General features: G+C 50.9%; 2 protein-coding genes across 2 annotated transcripts in view; both read right to left on the bottom strand.

Annotated features, from left to right (window-relative positions):
* The window catches only part of HOXD3 (homeobox D3), a 28,945-nt gene extending 14,804 nt beyond the window's left edge, over positions 1–14,141 (bottom strand). Inside the window, exon 1 of the mRNA XM_058809398.1 lies at positions 14,087–14,141. The gene's annotated coding sequence lies outside the window, so the exon portion shown is untranslated. The remainder of the gene's footprint in view (positions 1–14,086) is intronic.
* On the bottom strand, positions 572–1,848 carry HOXD4 (homeobox D4). The gene is made up of 2 exons (XM_058809401.1): positions 1,431–1,848; positions 572–1,022 (listed from the first exon to the last, which is right to left on the bottom strand). The coding sequence occupies exons 1-2, from the start codon at positions 1,837–1,839 to the stop codon at positions 718–720; spliced, it is 714 nt and encodes a 237-aa protein (XP_058665384.1). The 5' UTR covers positions 1,840–1,848; the 3' UTR covers positions 572–717.
* Positions 14,142–14,577: the final 436 nt, after the last annotated feature.

A 14,577-nucleotide genomic window follows, 5' to 3' on the forward strand; every position in this document is an offset into this window, starting at 1 on the left:
TCCTCGTTTTTGGTTTGACTATTTTTCTTTTTGTCTTCATTCTTCTATGCAACAAATAAATAAATACACTAACATTACCAGAACATAAAATAACCCGTTTTCACTTCATTTCTATGCACACTTTCTGAGACGTTATGGAAATGAGCAAGAATTTTCATTACACCGAGAAAGGTAAAGCAGCACAAAAAAAAAAAAGTTCACAATTACTAGTCTTTATGTTCGAATAAAAGACTATGCTATGAATTTCCTGTCCTCAACTTGCCCAAAATGCATCCTCCCGAAATTGCATGGGATAAAAAGACAATTAAAAGTATAAATCCCAGAATAAAGCATCCAATCTTCACTTCAGAATTCAAAACTGAAACACAGGACAGTTTCATTTTCAATGATTTATTATTTTTTAAGGACAGAAGGTCTCATTTAATATTTTCCCAATTCCCACTGCCTGCATGATGGTTTGTTTGTTTTTCCCTCTCTCTTTCTTTCCTTTTTTTTTTTTTTTTTTTTTTTTGTTTTCCTTTTTTAGGTTGTGCTAGCAGAGGCAAATAAAATAAAGTCCAAAGTAGCGTCATTTTGTCTCCTTTGTACAACAGTACCTTAAAGAAAGATGACAGTTTCTCGTGTCCTTAGCTGCTACATGCAGGTTCTGCTTGGGCAGTGTCAGTTATGTACAGTACTGGTCAGAAGCGAAGGATGAAATGGAAAATTTCACCTCTTCTACAAAGTTGTCAAGTCAGTCTGATGGTCCTTGGAACCAGTTTGTAAATGGGGGTTTGAACCAGAGGAAGAAGATCTGCCCTTCGTGTTGGGCAGTTTGTGATCTTTTTTCCACTTCATTCTTCTGTTCTGAAACCAGATCTTGATCTGGCGCTCAGAGAGACACAAAGTGTGGGCTATCTCGATACGGCGGCGCCTGGTCAGGTACCTGTTAAAATGAAATTCTTTTTCCAGTTCTAGGACTTGCTGTCTGGTGTAAGCTGTGCGGGAGCGTTTAGGTTCCCCTCCGTTGTAATTGGGATTCACTGGGAAAAAAATACGGAGAACTTTTACAAAGCTAATCTTGACTTGCCGGTCCGACTTTACAAAAGAAAACCTTACGAGCTGCGAGCGTGTGGCCGAGCTGGATTCGTCCCAGTCGCTTACAATGGCCGGGCTGCTGCTTTCCCCCCTCGTTTGAGGCAGGCACTACGGGCACACGCAGCTAGGTAGGATGGGAGCCTCTAGAAGGCTCCTAAAATGGAGTTTTCTCCTGCACGCCAAAGCCCCGCATGGCCAACGGCCTATTTCCTCGGCAATAAAAATTTATGGCGAGTGTAATTGGCCACCTCGGCTTAAAAAGCTCGCCCACGAGCCTGGCAGGGACTCGGCAGAGCGCCGCTGAGGCCGATCGGAAGCAGGGGAGAGGAGCAAAGTAAGAAGAGGATCCTTACCCGAGTTAACATGGACTTTCTTCATCCAGGGATAAACTACTGCCGGCTGCTTAACTGCGGAGCCGTTTGGGGGTTTGAGGGCCGGCTGCTGGCTGCAGGCTCGCGGGTTGGGCATTGGAGGCGGTGGACAATGCTCTGCTGGGCCGGGGAAGTGGCTCGCCGGGCCGGATTGCTCCTGTCCGTGACCCCGCGGCTGCCCGGCAGAGCCCTGGGCATTGCTACAGCTAAAGGGCTGCTCGCTGTAGTTTGACCGTGGGTAGAGTCCCTGGTGCTGGAAATCAGCGCCCTGCGAGGCGCTGTAGTACTCGGCCCCCTGCTCGCCTAAGTAGCTATTCTGCAAATATTCCTCGCAAGGAGGAAATTTGGGATCCACATACTTAGAGTTCACCATATACGAACTCATGGCCATTAATTTCTGAAGGTAGAAAATACTAATTTTTCTCGTGTTGTCTTTTTTTCCCCTGCCATAGAGCCCTCCTACTTGCTGTCAACTGAATAAAGTTAGGCGGGCATGTGACCGGCCCGGCCAATGGGGAGCCGGGCGCCCACCGCCGCATTTCCCCGCATTTCCAGCGATTCCTCTCAATAACATCCCTCTCACCGAATGACCCCCCTCTCCGGCGGGCCGCACCCGCAAACCAGGTACCGGAGGTGTGGGGGTACCCCGGGGCGGCGGCCGCTGCCCTGCCCACAGCCTTTTGTCTGAGCCGCCTTCCCCAGCCCCGGGGGATGCTGCCCTGCCGTGCGAGCCGCTAGCCAGGATCGCCACCGGGGCTTGGTGCCTCGCTTTAAATAAAATAAGAAAAAGAATCGAAAGGAATATACAGAGCGATGAGCTGAAGCGGGGTTAAAAGGGAAGAAACTGATAAGCAGGCGAGGGAAAGAAAAGCCATCAAAGAAGAGGGTAATATGATGTACAATAGATCTGTCCTGTCTTTGTCTAGCAGAGGTCATCCAAAAGTTACCAGAATTTAGTTCTGCTGAATAAAATTAGGCAATCAGTAACTTCTCATTCACTTTCAAGCCTCAAAATATACGTGTGCAAACGTATGCGTGCACAGACGTAAACGCCAACATATATTTCTAAATCTACACATGTATGTATATAAAATCGTACAGATGGCAAGAAAGAGTTCACTTTTAACCACTAAAGTTCAATCAATTGAACTGGAGACGTCATTTAATTAGGTTAAAAATATCACGGGTTTAATGAGATAAATTCGGTCTTCATTCATCAATATCATTCCTGGAGCACAAGTAAATACATTCCAGCGAGGCGAATGCTGCTTTTGCTGCTGTCGTAAATATTTTGATGCGATCTGGACCCTTGACAGGGAAATTTTGCTAACGTCTCGCATATCTAGCTAATTTATGAGTATCTTATAAAAGACTCATTCACTGATTGGTAGATAATATCTTTTTTTTTTTTTTTTTCTCCCAGAAATTTTGTAACTTCTGGTGAATTTAACTGTTTAGATTCAAAGATTGTCAGTGAGAGTTAGGACTGAATGACAACCGAAGTTTTAAGAAACGTCCTAAAACCTAGCAAATAGGAGCGAGGCAGCAAAACTTTTATAATTTCTGAGTGTTCAGCACGCACATGCCTCTTGATTCCGCCAGTATTTTAACTTCTAACCATCTGCAGAAAGGTGAAGTTTTTGCATCGACCATATATTCCCCTAGAATCGAATCTGTGACTATATGAATATCACACAAATTCGGTTCTACAGGGTATATATAGACAACGTAATAACATTCTGTTTTCATCTACAATATAGCAGGTCTCTGCAATTCTCTTAGTGTCTTACTGTCTTCTGAGGAATGCAAACTATTCTGGTGGGACTCAGTTCTGAAATACAGATTTGCAGGAAGGTGGGATTTCAGAAAAGATTCACGCTTGTTATTATTGCTGCAATCGAGCTACACGACCCTCCACCAATTCAAAGCGACGAATTTCGCCTACCAAATTCTCAGAAAGACCTGCCGCTTTCTTTAAATTCTCTGCCACTTACGTCCTCGCTATGGAAAATGGACGTGGTCAGTCAAATTGCGCTATTTAGAATGATAATGGTTCAAGTAATTTAGCTAGGAGTCTTTAATATTTAGGCTAACACGAATCTGAAAAGATTCTCCATAATTAGAAATTCCCCCAAAATAAAAAAGAATTTCTGAAAAATCGAAACAGAAGCAAAACAGCCGACAACAGAAACAGCGGTTGGTGAAAAAGATGAGGTTAAAGCTGGAGTTAGTTGCTCTCGGGAAAAAGAGAGTTTCCAAATTTACCTTCATCCTATTATGCTGGTCTAGCTATTATCCCCGCGATCTGCCTGCGAGCCTTAGCCTCGCACCCTCCCAGGTTTTCCCTGCCGTAGCGTTTATGGTGAAGGGCAGGGCGAGAGGTCAGCCGAAATCATTTACAAACATATCACAAAGTTTCATTATTTTTACTTTGTCGACAGCGGCACACAGGAGTACAAAAGTTCATGAATTGTGTCTGACCCAGCTCCTCACTGCTGTCCTGCGGTCAACCTCTTCTCCTTCCACTGTTTAAAACAGGCACCATAAGGACAAATAATGGTGCGGGTGTGATACATCCAACCACTGTGGAGGGCAGATTTGGGGGTGTTGCGCTTATCCGAGCGATGTGCACCGGGTTGTTTGGCTGCCTCCAGCTTCCAAGCGCCTGAGCTGGGAGATGCTATTTTCAAACGTCTGCTTTGCTACCACTGCGGCGGTGCCTCCTTCACAGCAAGTGCAACCCAAAACGACTTTATATCCTTCATCTGCCCCCGGATTCTTCAAATCCCTACCCAGCTATTTTCAGCATCTCTCCCGCTTTCGCATCCTTTCTCTGAGGGGAGAGGGGACCCCCCCCCCCCCCCCGCCCGGCTTGTTTAGCACCCGGCTGAACTGGCAGGGTAACTCCCCTCCGCCCCCCAAAGAGAGCTCTCCTTTGGGGCAGCCCCCGGGCGCGGACAAGCCCGCCTAGGGCTGCCCAGGGAGCAGCGAGGGAGCTGGGGAAGCAGCAGCTCCCCGTTCTGCTTAATACTACACATTTTCATATTTGTTAGACGCTGTGACCTGCGTTTCACCTTATTGCACGACTTGCTCAGACAGGTCAAAGCCAAAGAGTTATTGATGAACAAAAGCGTTATATATTCACCTCCTGTTCAACTGCCCATACAAAATACTTTTGATCTATCAGGCTTTTTGTATTCTGGTTCATAATCAGTATGCTAAATGTACGTTGGCAGAAAACAAGTAATCCGTACATTTAGGGCCGACCCTGGAATAAAATGCCAAGGGCGTCTAAGCAGCACAGGACTGAGCTATGGGGGAAGGAAAGTTACCTATGGAACACAATTAAAATTGCAACGCTGAAGGCGATTCTTTAGCTCGTATTTATGGGACTCGAAAACCAATATTGCAATGGAAGACAAAAAGACCGGGAGAAGCTTGGCACATACAGTGAAAGAGATTATTTATCAGGAAACAGGGAGAGGAAGCGGGGAAACGCAAACAAACACACACGCAAACACTCCTCTCCTTCACATGCTCCGGGTCAGAGCCGGGCTGCCAGAAACGGGAAGGGCGATGTACAACCTAATGCATCTCCAAATACCGCAGTCTTTCTCTCCCTCTTTGAGAGACAAGCCGGTCTCAGCCTGGAAGACCAGGACCAATGCACCCAGCTCCTCACTGGAGCCAGAAAGGTTCAACAGCAGCTCCAGATACACACTGATCTTCTGCCCTCCCCTCGGTCCCCCTGGCGCAACTCAGGCAGGACCATTTGGGATGCGAAAACCCCTACAGTAAAAGATTGCCCTGCTAAGCTCTGATACCCATTCTATTCCGTGCCTTCACAGCATCTAAATCCGCGTTAGAGTCTCCCTTGCCCCGAGACCTCTCGCACCAGCAGAGCAGCCCTACTGCCCGCAGACCCGGGCTGCAGCTGGGCTGCCCCGGCTCGCCAGCCCCGACCGCCCCGGCCCCTGCCGCCTCTTTCACCCCGCCACCCGCCTGTGCCAAACGAGGGGAACAGCAGAAAGCAGGCACAGCTCTGCTTGGGATCCCGTCTACAGAAAAGACTGGGAGTAGCCAAGGTTATGGGGTGCTGGGATACAACGTGATCCGTCTGGATTCTGCACAGGGAGGCGCTGTACAGTCCCGCCGAGTTAAAATGGAAACGCTGCTAATTGCTTTGGAGTGCTTAAAAGCAGGACGACACCTGTACAGCCCTGTAATAAACCCCCAGGAGACTGCACCTCTGCTTTTAATGCTAGCCAGGATTATGACATGGTACCACAAACTGACTCCACAAGAACCTTCCCATGCTGACATAGTCCTTTCTCTTTTTTTCTTTTTTCTTTTTTTTTTTCTTTTTTTTTTTGGGGGGGGGAGGGGTGGTGGAGGAGGAGAAGGAAGAAATATCCATCAGGAATCATAGTTTGCGTTTTTTTTAGGTCTGGAGAGAAGAACCAGGATTTTCGAATAACACAAACTACAAGAAATAAAAGGTTACTTACTGTGGATGTTCTTCCATGCTGCAGAACCTGTTGCAATAAAAACGTTTGTTACTGTTGTATTCCACATACGGGTGATATTTCTGGAGCACAATTACAAACCACGTTTGATAGATGAAGGCAGAGAGGAGCTGGTGGTAAATCCTGCAAGCAGAGGAGTGGTGGGATGGAAGCCCCTTCCAAATGAGGACCACGTTGCGTTCAGGCAGTTTTTTATGAATACACGATTTCCCTGTGCCTGGGGTGTGATCTTTCACTTTTAATATTCATAGTCTAAATTTTATACGGGATAATTTCTAAAGAAATTAAGAGCCAGACCTCCTTCTTTCACTAATGGAAAAGAATAACAAAGGCCTTTTTTTTTTTTTTTTTTGTTCTGTGGGAATCCAGTTGCATTCAGATCACCTTTGCCAAACCATCACCCACAAAATACGCCACGCAGCATTACATCCGTGCTAAACACAGAAAGACCTATAAATTTATCAGAATGAATATCGGATTACTCCAAAATAGTTTTCTTTTAGGATCACCTAATTAACCTCTGAGTAACCACGAGACATGCGCCTTTGTTTGCATTATAGAAGGATAGATTTGACTTCAACTTTCCTTCAAATATTTTATTAAATCTATTTAAAGATCACATAAGGGAAGCAAACCCACACGTTTAGTCTAATTCTCCTGAAACTCATCATATATTTAAAAGTAAATACTACTGGGGGGTTCTTTTCTGTTAGCGATTTTTCATCTCCTGTATTGCCTTCCTACGATATCTTGGCGAGTTATTGTATTAAACACAGAGCATTTGCCTCCCTATCAATACTTCACTGCATAGAGGTTCCTAAGACCTTTCTTGTTAATTTAATTATTTCTTTTTTTGTTGTTGTTTTTTTAAGTTCTGCCCACTCTAGGTAACATTCATAGCCCGCGAGCCGAGTGGATTAATATCAGTATTTTGGCACTAAGCATACCCTTACGGAGCCTTTCCTTTTATCTTCAATTTTTATTAAAATAAATGGCTTTTATTTAAAAAAAAAATTAAAAAGCTTATCTCCATTCAAGAAACGCCATCAAATTCGTAAATCTCAGGCAGAGCAGCCGGCTGGCCCCGGCGCGGCCGCAGCACCTGAGGGTACCTGCGGGTTCCCGGAGCCGCGGCGGGCGGGCAGCGCTGCCGCCCCGCTCCGGTGAGTGCCCGGGCCCGAGCCCGAGCGGCGGAGGGAGGCGGATTGCGGACTTACTGTGCGCTCCCCCCGCGGCCTGGGGGACCCGGGAGCAGAGGTGCCTGAGCGCTCGCATTCCGCCGATGGTTCCCTGCTAACACTTTCCCGATTACTGCTTCCAGGAACGAAAGCATCTGCACTTGTATGCTCTTAAACTAATTTATGGTGGGAATTATATTTTGGCTTGTCAACTCTCAAGCCATAAAACAAAGTTTATTGGAATCACGTGCTTCTAAATAGCCACTCAGGACTTATCTCTGTGGAACCATAAATAACCTTCAGCTTTAAACTTTTATTCGCTAAATAAAGGTTCTCTGAATCTGCCCTATAAAACGGGACCGGGTCGAAATAGCGGGGATGGGTGGAAGCTCAGCTGCATGGCGTTATGCCTGCCTTTTTGAGGAGCGTGTTTTAGGAAAAGCTGCAAAGGGGACTTAGTGCTCCCAAAGTGCTCTTGGGAAAGGAGCCGGGCGTGTTTTCTGTGGGTACCAGTTCAAACCTTTCTTTACAGCTCTTGGGGTACAAAGAAGCACATCTTTAGGAGGAAATAAAAAGAAGTCCCACAAAAAAAAAAAAAAAAAAAAAAAAAAAAAAAAAAAAAAAAAAAAAAAACCAAAAAAACCCCACAAAAACAAAACAAAACCAAAAAACCCCCAACCAACTGAAAGATGGAACCTTTTCTCCCTTTCCTGGGTGTTTATGGCATTTTGGTGAGGCTCCCCTGCAAAACGGCTTTAAGTCATTCATCTCAAAGCTTGGGAGAGCTGTGCCAGGGGCTGCAGGTTCGCCGGGCACCCGAGGGACCTTTGTAAGGGACCAAACTGCTGCCAAGAGTGAGTGCACAGGGCTTCGGAAAGGGAGAAAGTGTGAAGCCTGCCACAAAGAGATCTTTGAGGACTGGAAGTTTAAGGACGGTTATAAAGCAATAAAAGAGCCCGGGTGTGAAGGGAGCAAGGTGTGAGCTCGCAAATGAGAATTTCAAGGAGCCCGAGCACAGGAAGTCAAATGTCCCAGGCAGTCACACAGCATGAAGAAACTCGGGCATCAGCTCCCAATCTATCATGGCTAAGATGGGGACGTCGGAGCGGCCAGCAGCTCCTGGTGCATCCCAGGAAGGGTTCGTGCCTTCCCAGAGGGCGGGGAGCTGTGTCAGCCCCGCCGGGACCGGCCCCTGCAGAGGGGACACGGCCCTCGCCCGGCCCGGGGGTGAGAGTGCGCCTCCGCCCGGGGGCTCGGCTCTGGAAAACGAGCAAAATGCAATTCCCTGCTGGGTGGTGGCACCAACTGAGTGGTGCCTGTTAACACTAGAGTCTGCTCTTACTTATGAAGTCACCCAAAAGGGCCGGCTCAGCTCTCTCTATATTTTTTAGATGGCTCCAGTCACAGCTGAACAATTTCTCTTCCTTCAGATAACAAGAGGCATCCCCAGGTCCTTCCCTGCTCCTTCTTTATGATCCAGCAGAGTGGCTTTGCATTCCACTATTTTTCTTGCTCTTTGCAAGCCCTTACTCACAAAGCATTGCCTTCATGGTTTTTCAGTGGCCTAAGCTGTGGAAGAGCCCTTTCCTCTCCCCTGCCCGGGACAGCTGGCAGGGGCAGGGCACAAGGTGGCATTTCAGACACAGTGCACGGTCTGAGAAGCTTTATCAGGCCCAGGGGCTGCAGCCAGCCATCCCAGAAAAAGGAATGGGCTGCCTTGCATGGGGCTGACTGCAGGGTCTCTGTCAGCTGGTGCACGGCCTGCGCTCCCAGTCCTGGGCAGGCAGAGGGACAAGTTCCCTGGAGCTCCCTGAGCCCTGCTCAGGCACCTGGGCCTGGCCACAGTGGGCCCTGGATCAGGCTTTGTGGTAGCCTCCATCTGCCTCCTCCCCAAACACACCACCCCCACTGGCCTCTGGAAGAAGGGCTTCAGCAGCAGGCAGCTGCAGGGAGCCAAAGTGGCCACACCTGGAGAGAGGAAAGAAAAGGCTGAGTGGTGGGACAGGAGGGGTGGGGTGTAATGAGAAAGTGCAATAAAACGTGGGGGAAAGAGTTTGGGACAAGAAGTAGCATGCAAAATCGAGTGTGTTTGCCCCAAGCCTGGCCCTGTGTGCTGGGTATGGCACAGGTCAGGCCCCAGGCAACCATGGGTGGGCTCCAGGCCCTGTGCAGTACTGTGAGCATCACATCCCTCCCTCAGAGTCTGTGAATGCTTCAGCTCTCTTGGCCTGTCTTGTGGGCAAGAGAAGGCCATGGTTTGGAGATGAGAGACTGCATGGCATGTGCAGGAGGAGAGGAGCCTTGGACAGGCAGGTGGCATGGCAGCCAGGCTGCAGAAGTGACAGCCCCTGGCAAATGGGGTGGCCCGGGCTGGGCATGTGCTTCAGACACACGTGTCCAGGGCATGGGGCTGTGAAAGATGAAGCTGTGAGATAGTGAGGAGTTGATGATTGAGATACAGCTCTCTCTCAGTTAAGGACAAGACAAATGTTTCAGTAACTGAGTAATTTTAGCCATGAGATTTTTGAAGTGGGAATTAGAACGATTTTCACATTTCCTATTCTAAAATGCAAATGTGAAATTTGACTTTGAAGCTCTGGCCAGTTCATTCTCTAGGCTTTTATGCAAGTTATCATATTTGGGGCTGATGATCTGGAGACAGATAAGAGGTGTAATGACATAACACAGTAACAATTGGTTTCCCTCTGGTAATTGTGATAAAGAGGTTGGGGGAATAGAATCACATGTGCATGCCGCCATCGCTCTCAGTGTGACTTGACAGACACGACGACTGGCATCCTACCCTGAGGACCACACTGCCGGAAAATTACAGGCTCCATCTCTGACTTTGAAGACCTATTAAGTACCTTGATAGCGTCCAACGCATTTTGCCCCTCCGCTTTTATCATAACCCCGACTTTTCAAGAGTCACCTCGTCGCCCATGCCCTGGCAGAGCAGGATGTGGGCATGCAAAGTCCCCTGCCTGCAGCACCCCACGCCCGCAGGCAGATCCGGGGGCAGCGGAGGCCCGGAGCGGGCAGGGCGGCGTCGAGCCGCGCCTCAACATCAAACGGGGCAGCGGCGGCGACACCTCGGGTCCGCGGGGGAAGAGGGCGAGGAGTGCGGGGCAGGGAGGGGAGGCCGGGGGCCGTGGGAGCGCCCCGCCGGGGCAGGCACGGCCCGTGGGGGTGGGTGCCGCCAGGGTCGTGTCCGGGCACGGCTGGGGAAGGTGAAGCCTGCAGGCAACAGGAGAGGCGGAGGCAGGGAGCTCTGCCGGGCCCCGGCTTGCAGGAGGCAAGGGAGGGTGCGCGGGGGCCGGGGGCTGCGCCCGCGGGAAGGGAGCCGGCGGGAAGGAGGGTGCTCTGGCACCCGCATCAAAGGAGCGGGGAGGGAAGAGGCGGGTGCCCGACATCAAAGCGCGGGCTGGTGACCGGGAGGGCAGCGGGGCACACGGGGGGAGCCCCGCGGCACCGCGGGTCAGGCGGGGAGAGCGAGGGCGCGCCGGGGTCTGCGGACCCGGGTGAGGACGGGAAATCTCGGCGCTGGAGGGAGTGGGACAGCCGGGTGGCGGCTTGAGGCGCCCGAGGAGGGCGGTGGAGCCCCGCCCATGTCCCCCTCCCGCCGGTGGGCCTGTGCCGCGGGCAGGCGGGCGGCAGGGCACGGGCCCGGGGCTGGCGGCGGGCCCCTCGCCCCGCGGAGGGGAGAGCGGCCAGGCTTGTCCTAGAGCGCCTTCTCCTGGAAGAGGCCGTGAGACAGGAGGGCTGGTGGCGGCGGCCGGGGCCTGTCGCGCCCCCGGCGGTGGCTCCGCGGCCCGGCCCGGCGGCCCTGAGGGGGAGCGCGGGCAGGTGAGCGCGTCCCGCTCCGTCGGGGCGGGCGCCCACCCGCGGACAGAGGCGGCGGAGCCAGGCCGGGCGGGCGCTGAGGGGACCCCGCCGCCCCTCGCTGCCCCCTGGCAGGCTCCAGCTCCGGGCGGGGGGCGCTGGGCAGGCACCGCGGGCCGCCTCCCCTTCCCGCCGCACCCTCCCCCGCGTGATGGGAGGCGAGCGCTAGGCTCGGGCAGAGCCTGCTGCCGCTGAATGCAGTTTTATTGCCTCTTGTCTCTCGCAGGGACCCTTCCTCCGCGCCCCGCCCGGCCTCCGCGACCTGCTGCAATGTTTATTGCGCCTCATCTTTTCCTTTCGCTTCCTGTTTTTTCCTCTCCCGCTCCAGCAGCATTGAGTGCCGCACTGCAGTAGAGCAGTAAATACCTTTAACAGCTGCCTGCCAACCGAGGGGTGAAATACCGTCTTTGTTCGGGTTTCTTTTTCTGTCCCAAGCGCACATAAAACACCCTGTGGGAATCATATTTTTTGGGGCAACGAGAAAATGAATCGGCGGGATTTTCAGTTCTTAAGAACGCAGAACCAACATACATATCTTCGCCTAATCTCATCGGGTTTCCCGGGCCCGCAGTTCACAACACACCCTCCTCCTTGCACCAAAGCCCTGCCAGGCTGGGGAAACAGAGGCTGCCCTTCTCTTCCATGCAACCTGCAGCAGCTAAGCGGGAGCCAACCTGGCTTCCCGAATGGCAGCGGGTGCCAGCGGTGCCCCGGCACTGACAGGGACAGGGGGCTGCCGCTTCCTGCCAGCTGCTTTGTGATGATGGTGTTTTTATACTGCCCGTGCGTCAGTAAAGGGTGCACTGGGGATCGGCTGTTTCCTTTCAACACACACACACACTCTAAAAAAAAAAAAAAAAAAAAAAAAAAAAAAAAAAAAAAAAAAAAAAAGAAAGAAAGAAAAAATAAAAGAAAGAAAAAAGAAAAAAAAAGAGTACAATTTTGTCAAACAAATCAGAAAAGGAAGCAAGTGCAAGAAATTTGACTGTGAATCTTGTACTCCAAAAATTTCAGCACACCAACACCTCTTATGCCATGTTTATAGGTGCATAAATAGATATAAAAATACAGTCCTCATATGTGCCATATGTATATAAACAAGTACATATAAATATATATATGTGCCATATATATAAAGGCGTATTTGTTTGCTATGAGTGCTTACAATTCCATAGGCGTGTTTAAGAACATGAGTAGACCTATGTATACTTTAAAGTTAATAATAAATAAATAAATAAATACAAACATACATCTGATAAAGAAAAGAATAAGAGCAAAAGCAAGCCAGGAAGGAAGCCATTTAGAAAAAAGCCGAATTCCCACATGAACCAGTGGAATCATAAATGCATGTGTATATCCGTATGTGTCAGCAGATGGACCCGCAGACACACATACATATTAGAATTCGTTAGAACATCCTGCTTTTGTTTTTTTTTTCTTTTCCCCAGGCTACGAATAATTTCAAAACAACTCAAGGACGAGATTTTCCGAAGTTTTTGGAGAGATTTATAGTCAAGTAGCTATAATTACTGTGTCACCTAGGAGGGATTCTGAGAGTGAAACCTAACGCAGCGCATATTTTCCACGTTACTCTTGAAGACTGTTGCTATGTTGAAAACGATTCGTCCCAAATAATCCCCAAGTCCTGCAGGAGCGCAGGGCGGCCGGCTGTGCAAACAGGCAGAGCGTGGGGGACACGGATCCTATCGCTGACTGCAGCGGGGCTCGGGCTCAGCAGGCTGCGGGGTGCTCGGGGGTGGATTAAACAACAATTTCTTCCGTGGGTTCAAAACATGTACTCGGGGCACGACTGGCACCTTTCCACCCTCGCCGTGTATTGTGTAGCCGGGCGTTCTGCTTTGCCGTTAATTAGCTGGCTGCTTTCGGGGTAAATGGCGAGTGGGTGAATTCCTGCAGTGCAACAGCACGGTGCACTGCAGCCACCGAGCATCGATGTGAATGCTAAACAACAAACGGCGGCTTTTCCACCGTGCACTCACAGTTCGGAAATAAGATGGAATGAGTAAAGCATATGTACACTCGCAACAACATACTCCCAAAGAGTATGTGTTCTGCAGAGAGAAATGGACGTGTGGATACGATATATATGTACGAATATAGGTAAGGTGAATATGGATGTATATACACATATGGGTAACGCAGGAATAGTTAGCTATTCTATCCCCTCGACACATTTTAAAATAAACCTAAGGATTTGTTGTTGGGTTTATTTCCGAGAGCTTATCCTCCATCTAGCCCCCGACGATTTCCACGTGGATAGTGGCCGTACTGCGGTCGTGCGCTCCTGGCCGCGTCTCCGCGCAGCCGCTCCCGCGTTCCGGCAGCCGAGCCCGGCCCGTGTGCCGCCCAGCGAGCAGCTCGGAGCCGCAGCCCTGGCTCCGCGCCGCAGCGGGACAAGGATGCGAGAAAAAGTCTCTGCGGGGCAGGGGAGGGCTCCCGGGACCGGCCTCGGGCACAGCCCCCGGCTCGACCGGCTCGGCGGAGCCGCCCCGCGCCCTCCGCCCCCGCGGGAGCTCTGACCCGCTTCTCCTGCGAAAACACCTGTTAGGCTTTAAAGTTACTAGGCTGCCCTTCCGCCATGGGGAAACAAACTACAGCACCACCACAGCACGCTTCAGGCTGGCAGGGCGAAAAAACTATCCCAAAAGCAGACGGCCTTATATCGGAAGAAGCCCCACGGGCAGGCGAGGCGCTGCCTGCGCGCACCGCGCCCCAGCCTTCCGCCCCTCACCGAGGAACACCCAGACATCGCGGCCCGCGGCGCATTTTCCGCGAGAGACGGCGCGCAACAGCCGCTCTCACTCTGCGGCATGCCCACAACCACTATTAATAATAACAACACCACGATAATTACAATAGCAACAACAACAACAGCAATCATAGCGGTAATAATAGTAATAGCAATACTAAATGGAAGAAGAAGGGTGTTCGAGGGACGGGTGATAAAGAGGGACAGGAGGACAGGGGAGCCGGTGCCGTGCCGCATATCGCGGAGTACCGGCCACCAGCCCGAGGGGAATTCAGTGCTTACCAGTTCGCGGCATTGCCCGCCTGCGGAGAAGCCCGGAAGGGTCGCTGTAATCCATTTTGCACCCGTGTAGCAATCCGTGTGCCGGAGGAGATAGCGGCAGCGGGGGCGTCGAGCGGTGGGAGAAGAGCGAGGGGCTGCGGGCGGCGCGGCGGCGGGCGCGGGTCTCCGCGCATCCCTCCGTGGGCGCGGGAGAGGAGGCGGCGCGGGGCCGGGCAAGTGTCAGTGCGGCGGCGGGACCGGCCGCGGGTTTGGGGGAGCGGGGCACAAACATGAGGGCGACTGCCATACACCTCAGCCTAGACAAAGGTTAGAAAAAGAGGGGCTGAGGCTCTCTGAAGGCAGAATGCGGGGGGAAATTCGCCAGGGAAATCAGGAAAAGGCCATGAAAGCGCTCGCTGCCTGCACATGACCAGCCGCAGCCAATGACGAGCCCAAATAGGTCATAAAAAGGTCTATTACCAAGTTGTAAATTTTCTTCAAACAAAAAGGAA

Source organism: Ammospiza caudacuta, chromosome 8 (assembly GCF_027887145.1).
Source record: "Ammospiza caudacuta isolate bAmmCau1 chromosome 8, bAmmCau1.pri, whole genome shotgun sequence".
Classification (NCBI taxonomy): Eukaryota; Metazoa; Chordata; class Aves; order Passeriformes; family Passerellidae; genus Ammospiza; species Ammospiza caudacuta.